This window comes from Dipteris shenzhenensis, chromosome 23 (assembly GCF_047967505.1).
Source record: "Dipteris shenzhenensis isolate YYH24624 ecotype China chromosome 23, Dip_SZ_1.0, whole genome shotgun sequence".
NCBI classification, from domain to species: domain Eukaryota; kingdom Viridiplantae; phylum Streptophyta; class Polypodiopsida; order Gleicheniales; family Dipteridaceae; genus Dipteris; species Dipteris shenzhenensis.
In genome coordinates this window covers 44,649,766-44,662,153 of record NC_141618.1, presented here as the reverse complement: position 1 = coordinate 44,662,153, position 12,388 = coordinate 44,649,766, and the positions used below count along the sequence as shown (strand labels likewise).

The 12,388-nt window shown below is 42.0% G+C and overlaps 1 protein-coding gene across 3 annotated transcripts in view; it reads right to left on the bottom strand.

The window, feature by feature from the left end:
• LOC147887439 (transducin family protein / WD-40 repeat family protein) overlaps positions 1–12,388 on the bottom strand; it is a 100,952-nt gene that overhangs the window by 68,710 nt on the left and 19,854 nt on the right. For all 3 annotated transcript variants that reach the window (XM_087394772.1, XM_087394773.1, XM_087394774.1), the window contains 2 exons: positions 1,252–1,340; positions 618–1,158 (listed from right to left, as the gene is read on the bottom strand). In XM_087394772.1, coding sequence (XP_087250898.1) covers positions 618–1,158; positions 1,252–1,340 — 630 coding nt within the window. The remainder of the gene's footprint in view (positions 1–617; positions 1,159–1,251; positions 1,341–12,388) is intronic.

Sequence of the window (12,388 nt, the reverse complement as noted above, 5' to 3'; positions counted from 1 at the left end):
TGTGACGCGCCTTCCTGTAGCCTTCTGTAGCTACAAGGTGAGGAGTCCTGCTCACCCTCCTTGTTCCATAATATGGCTCTTCTACTACAGTGTACATCTGCCTCTTTGAGGGAGTCAAAAGCCTGGCAGACTGACTTGCCTGAACTGCTGCATAAACAACTGCCTGGAGAGACCCAAAGGCCCTACTTTTATAGGGGCTGTATGCCCCAAGACTGGCCAACCTGGCCAGTCTGTAAACTTCACAGACCAGAGACAACCTGGCCCCAGATCTGACCCGATCCGACAGACTGCTGACTGAGGTCCCTTCACCTCCCGACAAGATGCATCCTCCCAGCCCCTTCACCCACTGTTGGGCTCCTGGCCGGGCTGCCACCAGGCCTTAAAGCAAGGCATACAGTCAGACAATTGCTTCCCACATGGCAGCCCTAATTCTGCCCTCTCTCTCCCATCCCTTGCTGCATGTGACCCCATGTTCCCAACATTTATATCATACGAGCTATGGACCAATACATTTGCTAGCTTTAGACCTCACCTCAGAACAATAAAAACTTCAGAATCTAAGATAGATACCTCAAAACTCTGGTAACAACTCTCCTTTACCTTGATTAGATGTTTACCTTCTTGAAGTTTTCCATCTGTAGAATCAACCTGCGCTCCAGGCAGCAAAGCTCCATTTTGATTTGTTTGCAAAAGAATACTGTTGCCCTTGCCTTCTAGTGATATTCGATCAAACACCGGCTTCACTGTTGTCCCATAAGCAAGAAGGACAGAGCCAGGTCCTTTCTCGCTTTTCCCAATAAACTTAGCCGCAAGGACAGCAGACCTGGAGTTCTTGGCACTTTTACCTGCCGGAGACACTTCACCTTTTGAATGTGCTACAGCTATTTTTACAGGTGTCGTTTTAGAAAGTTCTTCAAGACTCGAGGCATACCAAACGTATGCCACACCCATTTCAGAGACAGCTAGCACACGCAATGACTCAGAAAATCCTCCACTGCAATGAAGAGAGACTGCAGGATGCTCCATGGAAAGAACACAAGCAACTGAACCACCTTGTTTACTTCCATCACTCGGCCACACTGCAACGTGTCTCTCTCCACTGGCAGACGAAATGAAGTGCTGATCATCATCAGTGTAGACAAGAGCCTTCACAGCATCCTGCAATAGCAAAGACATCAAGTTCAGAGGAGTGCTGAAAAGTAGTTACTTGAATTCTCAGAGGAATACATTAAAAATTAACATAGAACTCACCGGGTGACCAGTAAACTTGCACATTCGTTTCTTGCTAGACAAATCAAAAAGCCTTAACTCTGCAGAGCCTGCTACCAGATAATTGCCATCTGCAGAAGAAAACAGTTATCACTATGAAATGGGGCCCGATAAGTTCAACGTAACTAAACACGGAATACTTTTTAACTTTTATCATCTTAAAAATAATGGGCGCAGGAAACCAAAAAGTATACGAAGTTTTGAAAACAGTCAAAGACAAAAGTAAACAAAAGTTTATGGTCTCAGAAATGCCCAATCACATTTCTTGGAGGTTCTACAAGATCACAAAACTTTATCAGGCAGGTGAAGAAAGAAACAACAAAAGAAAGACAAAATAAACACACACAATAGAAAAAAAGATATGGCAGAATATTTCAAAACCAGACCATTTTACCTGCCGGCAGATCACACCACTGATGGAAGCATTGCAGAATTGTACACTGCATTCAAGCTCACTGCTCGGTAAGGAGGTGTGGCAGGTGGTTCACAACAGTATTTCTTAATTTTTGCTGGTTCCAAACAGGTCAAGAACCAAGCCTACTTCAACGACTTCTATGGACTAGGCATTGCTGTGAAACTCACTGACATTAGATGTTACAGTATGCACATATGTCCAACATTTAGATGTAGCGTAGTGCACATGTAAATTGAATATTGTGATTGTGCACTTTCTTTGTGTTTGGCCAATTTATGGAGAAGACTTCAGCTGATTGGGTAATTATATGCATATTAAAGGGGGCATTACCTTGCTTCAACGCATCAGGCTAACAACTGCCAATGAGAGATCTTGATGGCATTGGGAGGACTTATCAAGGGGAGACAGCTAGCTGACTGCTCAAGTCAATGTTTGCTCTGCAGCTTGCTACACAAGCCAGCTCCTGAACCTACAAAGGCAGCAATTCCAAAGTAAATGTATGACTGACCTTACACCAAGATCAACCCTTGTATAGCTGCAAGACCAATTCACGTCACCATGATCCCAAGGTGAAGCATATATTACAATGCAGGCCTATTATAGCATGTGCTTGCATCTCAACATGTGCAGGCTGCATATACATTGTTCAGAGCATCACCCCAAGACAAAAGGGCAACAAGGCATCTTGTATCCACAAGGCTATTAGCAGCTTATAAGATGCAGGTTAATGAGGTTCTGTACAGCTATGCTGCAAATCTTCACGTAAACCAGGGATGAGTATTGCATTTCACATGTGAGTAGCTAGCATCCTATTATGCACCTTCAAACATTACTGCAGTTAGATAGTATTACTAAGTGTAAGCTTCCACATGTTTAGTAGCGCCTTGTCAGCAAAAGTGCCACTTCAACATGACAAGGTGGCCTTATCATCATGGTGCCAGGGAGTAAGCCACATTATCAAGCCACCCATGTTTGCAGAATTGAAAAGCCATGATTGCCTGAAGTGTCATTGCCCATCTCTTGTTAGCACAGTAAAGATGTGAATTCCTTGACCCCATGTAAAGGGCCAAAAGCCTATGTACTCCAAGCAACATGCAGACTCAAAAAGCTGTGTAAGGAGAAGATGCAAACACATCAATTCTTGGCTCAACTATCCCCACATTCAGATCGCCAAGGTAGCAGACGAAGTATGGAGCGCACTGGAAAACAGTATGTAAACAAGAATCCCTCACATTAGTTTGTTAGAGGACCAGCTGTTTGTCCACAGGATGACCAAGAGCCAGTCATGCACATGCCGTGATAAAACATTTGCGCCCAGTAACAAGATAAACAAGTCATCTGGAGAAATAAACAAACTAGACATGTGAGCTCATAGGTTTTGGAAAAACAATGGACACTGTACAAGACTCTTAATCCAGTTCCAAAATACCATTCAATGTTTGTAGCTTAAATAACACATGGAGAGACAACAAAGCCACTCAATATGCACATGTCGACGAGATGACAATCCATGAAATGCACAGGATGTCACAGAATCTCAACGCATACCACTAGCTCAAAATAATGGCTCTGATACCATGTTAGAGAAATATCTAAAGTGTATGGTGTATGCAACAGAAGAATCTCAAGAACATAAGCGAACACTGTGATCCATATGGCAGCCTCAGTGGATGTTCCTTTCCACCCACATTTGCTCATGTGGCATCTTCCTCTCATGCCCACATGGCATCCTCTCAAATCCCTACGCAGGTACCATGTCCCAATGCTCTCCTCATATGGGGGCTTACAAGTGGGTTAATGGACGATCTACTCCACTAAGGGTATTCACATCGTAGCTCCCTCAATGCCCACAATAGTTAATATCCCCCCCTCCACAAAACAATAGGTTGAGCACAATGTACAAAAGCTGATGGACCAATCAATATAGTTTGCATTGCTCCTTCCCCCAAAAACATTTATAATTGGTTCCCGACGACTCTAGCATTCATGTGTAGCTGCATTGCATGAGGATGTAACCGTCTGTGGGATTCTTTCTCCTACTTTCATCAACGAAGACTACACCGCTCTAGCTAGAGCAAAGTCCCAACTAGTTGGGCTTGTATTTGGATTTTGTGATCCCTTGGTATCATTGTTTCACGTGAATAATATAGAAAAGGCTTGTATTTGGATTTTGTGATCCCTTGGTGTCATTGTTTCACGTGAATAACATAGAAACCAAACATGATGTTTTGGTTTTTTGAGGTGACCCCTACATTATAGAAGAGATGTTGCATGATTGATGAGGATATGCAATTCAGCCTAAGAGACCACCTTCGCCTTCTCAAAGGAACTCCAATCTCCCGAGCTTCAATGACAAGTAGAGGTCTCCTTCTGAGGTCAAGTTTTAGCTCCTAGAATAGATGCTTTCGTACTTAGAGCATCAGCAAAGGGGTTATTCTTTCCAAGGACATATTCGATCATGGCCCTGAATTGTTGAAATATTTGACTCCATTGGGATTGCTGATCACTCACTGGGAGCTGGGCATTGTCTAAAGCCATTTTAAGGCTTGATGATCTATTTTGACTATGAAATTCCATCCATAAAGGAACGGCTTCGAGTGCTTCAATGCCTGAATCAGTCCGAGTGATTCTTTGTTATAGACCGAGTGATTCTTTTCGTCGTGTCGTTGTAGCCAGTTGTCACCTTGCACCCAAATGTAGGGGTGCATGTGACAAAGCCTGAGATCTAGAACACTATGGAAGCTAGTATGGTTGAAGATCAGTCTTGGCCGAGTAGTATACCCAAACCATGCGGCTATAGCATCAATGAAAGTCCAAAAGTAGCAAGAACCTGCAAATGTATCACATGCACCAAGGTCAAGCCCAGAAACCTGGCTGCACAATCATCATTTTCCATCATTAGTTAGCAGTAGATTTGCATGGTTTTGGGAAGTAAAAGACAACGCAGGTCAAACATGCAGAGTTGACTGTTCAATTAAAAAGTCAAGGCATTCACTTTTTGGTCGACATTGGCTTTTGACCGACCTAGTCAATTGTCAGTGTTGACCAGCCAACCAGAGTCAACGGACAGCGTTGACTATCCAACCAAGGTCGGCCAATCTACCCTAAGATCCTATTCGAGTGGGGCATGCATTCCCAAGATCCATTCCAAACAATCAGAGGCCCTCTCTGATAGCAAGTACCAGCATTACACAATAGTCTAGCATACCAAAGTCAACTCAGTGTATAGTCGTGGTCCCACCTCAGTTAAAAGTAGTTCTTGGAAGACGCCAATTCAGCTCCAGAAGGCCTTCCACAGTTCGAATCTCCCCCCCGGCATAGTTTACAGCATCTACATCAGCATTTAGTCCTCAGTAGCCTTGAAGCAGAAGTCTATCATAGCCTAGCATCTAAAGGGGCTCATTTTTGTATCCACACATTCGCAGCATTCATATTAGTAATTGCACATTGCATTGCATACCAACATGTGTGTCTTGTGTCAGATTTGCATTCTCTTATATCTCTCTCTCTGTGCGTCTTTAGTTGTAGTTGGTCTAGGTTATTAAACTACAGTCAGAAGCCTCTGCATGTTACATTGGTATCAGAGCCTAGGTGGACAACCTTAGGAGCATGATTATAGCCGTGCTGCCAGCCAGTCCATTTGCTTCAGCTCAAACCAATCCAGTCTTGAAGATCTTATTGCAAGTCATATGCTTCTTGCATGAGCATGTAGGAGCATATAGATTAGGCTTGCATCAGCATTTAGGCACAATTAGTCAATCATTCTAGTCAGTCAGTCAGTCTAGTCAAAGCATAATCATTCTTGCCACCCAATCTAGTCAAAGCATAGTTACTCCAGTCATCAGTCCTTCATCCGCAGGTAGCCCTTCGAGCACAACTCACAATTACAATTCAAGCAGCTCAATCTTGGTCTCACTACCCAAGGAGAATTTGGTGATTCTGACACCGCAGACGCGTCCGAAACGCCCAAAACCCCTAGAACAGCACTGGAAACGCTGGAATCGGACATCCGGAGGCTAGGAAACGGCCAAAAAAGGCCGAAAAGTGGGATTTGCAGCAAAATGCGATCTGGCACCTTTTGAAAAACGGCCCAAAACCCCAAGAACGGCACTGGAAACGCTGGAATCGGACATCCGGAGGCCCGGAAACGGCCAAAAAAGGCCGAAAAGTGGGATTTGCAGCAAAATGCGATCTGGCACCTTTTGAAAAATTTCAAAAGGTGCCAGATCGCATTTTGCTGCAAATCCCACTTTTCGGCCTTTTTTGGCCGTTTCCTAGCCTCCGGATGTCCGATTCCAGCGTTTCCAGTGCCGTTCTAGGGGTTTTGGGCCGTTCCGGACATGTCTGCGGTGTCAGAATCACCAAATTCTGCACAGAAAATAAATTTTTTAAAGATTCAAATCAGATCACCTCATTAATATGACATGCTTCTACGAACATATAGTACTATTTCTTTTTCTTATTTTCATCTTCTTTTGTTGAATTTTCAACGTTACGTTAGCCCACTCCTAATTGGTTGAGAGCCAGATCGCATTTTGCCAGATCGCATTTTGCTGCAAATCCCACTTTTCGGCCTTTTTTGGCCGTTTCCGGGCCTCCGGATGTCCGATTCCAGCGTTTCCAGTGCCGTTCTTAGGGTTTTGGGCCGTTCCGGACGCGTCTGCGGTGTCAGAATCACCAAATTCTGCACAGAAAATAAATTTTTTAAAGATTCAAATCAGATCACCTCATTAATATGACATGCTTCTACGAACATATAGTACTATTTCTTTTTCTTATTTTCATCTTCTTTTGTTGAATTTTCAACGTTACGTTAGCCCACTCCTAATTGGTTGAGAGCCTATTTTCTCTCTCTTCTAAAAGGCCGCAAAATGAGCTCCCTTTTTTCCTAATGCCTACCATGGTGGACATTACAGAGGACATACATGGAGGCACTTGTATGATGAGGGGTTGATTACTGAGGAGTGCCCCCCAGGTATTGAAAAGTACTTAAATAATGTCAGTATTGTAAATAAAGATTTGATTTTTCATACATTGATACATGTTGTCCCTCATTTATAGACCCTTGGGGATATTTAGGAAGAAGGCGAGGATAATAAGGAGGAAGAAGGCGATGAAGAAGGAAGTGAGGCCGCGGATGACTTAGATTAGTTGTAGATGTAGTACTAGAATTAGTGCTAGCTACTCTTTTTTATACTTGAAGCCATTGGCTTGCAGGCTTCGTGCCTCTCTTGTATATACACTCTTATTTTTTGTACTTGAAGCCAGAGGTGGCTTGGCTTCATGCTATATGTATATATAAGCACTTTTTGGACTATGAATTAATATACACTCCTTTTATTTTTTTGGCATTCAATTTCCTTGTGCAATGTTCTATCAATGAATTCCAGCTTGTGGACTAAATGTTTTGTAGTTGTAATGTTTTATTCGGATTTGTAAGTGTCGGCTATAGACATGTGACATGGAATCATGTCAATTAAAATGTGGTTGACTATAAGAATTGAATTGCACATTGTGGAAATAGGATTCATGCAACCACACAACATACACAGCAATTTGTTTAACCATACAAAATTCTATTTTTTTATATACAAAAAATTTGCAGAGCGTCTATAAGCACGTCTTTATGTTTTCTTAAATTTCTGTAGAGCATCTAATAGCGCATCTATATACACGTCTGTCTGTTATATAGATGCTCGTATAGACGCGGGTCTGTAGATGCGGTAATAGACGTGCAAATAGACATGTCCGTAAGTTTTTCTAAAAGTTAAGGAAACGCGTCTGTGTGTGCATCTATGGATGCATTGTGTTGTTGTGCGTCGATTAAAAAATGTGATCAAAAATTTTATTTCATAATCGGTACCTGAAAGTATCAACCTAGTCATTGATGTTCAGAACAAATTTAAGAAAGGGTAACAAATAAATACTTTTAGAATGAGGTGCATAAAAAGGCCAGGTGTAATACAAGCAAGAAATGGAAAATGACATGAAAGAGAACCCATGGGAGATATTTTCCTCAAATGTACAATGTTGCTACAACCTTTACTAAAACCCTAGACATGAGTGGGTGTTTTCTTACAATCCTATATTAAAATCTTGCTATTTCCCCCTAGTTCTTGCTAGAGAGGAAATTTTGGTAAACTTTTTCCAACTAGTGGTTAAGGTGGTATCGACCTACACCACAAACTTTGTTTGGTCCATGCTTTAACCTTTTTATTCTTAATGTTTGACATGTTGGTCCGCAATTCCAGTAGGTTCCTAGCTTCTAAGCCTCGATCTGTTGCCTGTTCCAGTTCCAACCTATTGGGAATCATCATGTATGTTTCAATGTTCTTGCATTTTGCAAATATTCAAATGTAAGTTTTGACTTTTTTGGGTATCGTGAAGCTCTTTGATGGATGGATGCCTTGCTTGTCCTTGTAACAACCATCTTGCTTTTGTGACTTTAAGTCATATATCATAGCATTGATTGTTGAGTCTAGAGTATGTGACATCACACCACTAGCTACTAGAGTCACCTCAAGCCTTCTCTTAGCTCTTTGAAGGCTAGGCAATAAATTGCTTTTTATTCCCTTGGATTAATAAGGTTATGGATTCACCATGCCAAGATTCTCTTTTCGAGAACACTGTGCTCCTTTTCTTGGTCTTTGTCAACCTTACTCCTCCATGCCCCAATAGTGTTGCACATCAAGTAGTGTGCCTTGATAGTCTTTCAATTCTTGCATTGGATAATTTTGAATGGAGTACCAAGAGTGTCTCGTTTGCTTGACCTATGTACTTCTTTCAAATCAACTGAAGATTTGACAAAATAGATCAGTAGTCTAGGTGCTCTTGCTAGTCTTCCAAAATGACACGTGACCCCTTTAAAAATACTATTCTTTGTTTGTAGGCAATGTCAAACCATGAAACCAACACAACCTATTGTTTTAGGGGATCAACAATATATGGCAGCCATCTATTTTACAACTTTATGCTATTCCTACCTCTCAATGTCAAAGGTGCTTATTATGAGTGACATTTAAATACCTGGTAAAAGATAGGATAAAAGAACTTGTTAAAGGCTCAAAATTTATTAGGTTTGCACTAGAATTAAATATTATTGAAACTTGCTACATTACATCCTAGAAATCCACTCAACTGCAATAGTTTCTCATTCATATTAAGTCTATTGGTTGCCAAAGTGCAAAGCTAATGTGAAGTATATTAAATTACCTAATTCAAGAAAGAATAGTGCAAGACAATGAATATGAAAAGCCTTGACCTTGAAAGATAGAAGCGAAAGATCAAGCACAACTAATCATTCATTCATGCCAATATAAGGCTCTCAGCTTCCACAGTCAGCTCCAAGGGGTCTTCCATTAGTGATAATCACTTTTAATTAATTTAGAGTAGTGTTGTCATTAGTATAGGGATCAGTGTCCGTTTAGGCAACCTTCTCATCAGTAGGAGAGCTTAATTTGTGTTTTTAACATGATATCAAAGCATAGGTCTAGCTCTCCTAGCCTAGGTTCGAGGTTAATGATTAGGAACTCATGAAGAAGTAATTAAGGCTTTCTTAGTTAAAATAGATGTTTGCTTTCTCATCAAGACTGGGAACGTTATCCTTATGGGCACCTCTACACACATCTCCGAGTGCCTTGCTTTGGACGGCCAAAAGCACTCGCCTAGATTCCATTGGAATTTGGACCTCATGAAGAGGTCGCCTCCCACAACCAAAGGCGCCACCACGACCCATCCTACTCTGAAGTGATTGGTGCTGGATGGATGGTCTAATCCTTGCCTAAGCAAAACCACTACTATGATCCTCTACCGCTTGAGCAAGTCTAGGGCCCCATCCATATCTGGGTCTCCATTCAACTCTAGCTAGAGAAGCCCCCTTGACCTCACTCTATAATGCCTAGAGTGAAAGATCCACGAGCGCAATGTGGATACTAAATCCTTAGGGGCACCCATATCCTGGAAAACAGCCCATACCAATGCACAGAAGGTCTATTAGTCCGTCCCTCGAAGACCCAGGGATGGCGGAGTCTATCTCTAGCATCCTCATGCTTGCCCCCCTTAGGTGGGAGAGGATTGTCGCCTGTGTCATGGAAAGATGACTCTCTAGTCCAAAAGAACTGGTCAAGCCATTGTCCTAATGTGCCCAGCCAAGCCGTTGTCCTAATGTGCCTAGCCAACATGCATCCGATGTCCAAGCACAAGGCCTTCCTAGTTTGAAATACACGACTATAGTGATGGTCACAGGGGGTGCACCTAAAACATGTAACCATGCAATTTGTTTTCAACTTAAGGGGGTTTTATTTCAAAAATTTCATTGAAATATAAATATAGAAGGGGTTTTGATTTATAAAATCATAAAATTCAAAAAATTTAAAAGAAAAAGAAATGTAAGACACATATGTAAATAGGGGTTTGAGTCTTACCCCTTGAATACATGTAATATGTAGGCTTTAATAGTATGGCACCATGTGGGAAGTGGGTTTTGTCAGATTGGCAAACAAAGTTTATTTAAACGACAAAGAGTCTACATATGCTCGAGATGGAGCACGCGGGCTCGAGTCTAGAGATATCCGGCAGATAGTAGAGTACTTCGTGGTAAGATCAAAGGACCACGCTCTGGTGGGACTTTGGATCTATCTCTTTTGTATTGTGTCCATACTTTGGACGTGAATATATTGTTTTGGTGGTTTCTATATCTGGCTGGATCATTGCCTATTGATGAGTCTACACATCTATGTGATGCACATTAAGTAAAGAAGTTTGTGATTGCACACCCCACACACACTCTGTGAGCTCCTAGGCTATTCTATCAGTCATCCACTGTGCGTACCCTCTATTGGTCGATTTCTAACAATATCTATGTCATCAAATCAGCTAGCAATGACCCCTCATCTCCCAAACAGTCAATGAAGGTCGTGATCTCATCAATGTAGAGCCTAAAGAGGGTAGGTGAGAGGGGCATTCCTCCTTCAATCCGATCGTGCTCCCTATCCAGTCTGACAAACCTTTTGGGGCGCATAATCTCTCTTTGACTGCCTCATATAGGCTGACTCATATAGGCGTGTAATCTCTCTTTGACTTACTCATATAGGCTGCACTTGTGCTAGAAAGCAAACTCAGCTGGGAAGGCTGTTGTGGGTGCTCACATACACTATCTAATACTAAAGGATTCACAAATTGGGTGCCCAAGACAGTACGACCATCAATACGATCTGCTTTAGCAAGGATTTCCCAAATGGTAGCATAGTTTGAGCTTAGCTGTGAATTCCAAAGGGTATACAAGTGATCCTTAATAGTCTTCGTGCCTGGATTACCAATGATAAAATGTGACCAAGATGCCATCCAAACGACGCGTGAGGGCATGGGAAAACTAGCAGCTCCTAAGGAAGCAGATGCAACACACAACAAAAATCAACAATACATGCAAAGTGCAATAAGCAAGCGAACAAGCTACTCACAACAATCACGACACAGCAACAGCAGCCTATGCAAGAAAATCAGACGCAAGCAGAGCAAAAGGCAACAACCAAACACAACGGATGCAACAAATGCAAGATGAGCAAGCAAGCACCACACAAACTCAAGCCACAACAAAGATGACTGGCAAGTAGGAGCTACAATGCCACGAAGCCGCCATCAGCTCTGACTAAACAAAGAGCAACTACAACAGCCAAGAGTAGAAGCAAAAAATAATGCATGCAACGGATGGCAGGCAAAAACAAAGTGTCACACTAGGCAAAAAGAACACAGAAAAGCAACATAAGCACTTACTACAATAAAAGAGCAACGAAAGCAACACAGCCAATGGCTTAGCTACACACACTCCAGCTTGACACCAAAGCAGCAACTTAAAACCATGCAAAGACTTAGCGCTACAACACCACCACGAGTAGTGCAACCTCTTCCTTCGAAGCCTCCTTCATCACCATAGCGAAGCCATCATCACCTCCAACCTTCCTCCAAACTCTTCGTTATTTTCTCCATTTTCCACAAGCGGAAACCACATGGAAGAATAAGATAAGGTTGGTGTTACGTCAGTTGAATACTTACGTGCAACAGTCCAATCAACCTGCCACATCATCAATGCAATCTAAGCCACACAGGGCACATTTTTGTAAACAGCATGTGAACACACTATGCCACATCATCTACGTGCCACCTCAGCATTTTGACCACTTCTTCGACAAAGTTTGCCAAATTTTTCAGATGGCCATAACTTTTGATCCTCTATGAAAAAAATCTCAGCAAATCATGCTTTACTCATTGAGCATATCAGATCTGAAATCCAACTTTTCCACAGTTTAGTAACATCACATCTACATCAAAGGAGCTACCAAAGAGCCAAGAGTCAGAGCAAAGGCCAAGAGCCAAGAAGCAACCCATAAGAAGATGGAAGAGACTACAAGCTAGAACAAGGTTATCAACAAAGCAGAAAGAAGAAGCATGAAGCCAGTACCAAGGAGTCTTCATCAAGCAAAGAACAGAACTCCAGCGACTCAGTTCTCTGAAGGAAAGAAACAATCAATAAACTTTACTACCTTAGCCCATGTTTGTAATAGGTTCCACATGTAGCTATCAAGTTTGACTACCTGAGAGCCGCTATTCAAGCACCCAAGGAGGTATTGACATGTTGTAATATCACATTCTACCACCTTAAGTAGCAATGTATGCACTAACGGAGGTGATGGATTTTCCTTTTGTAAC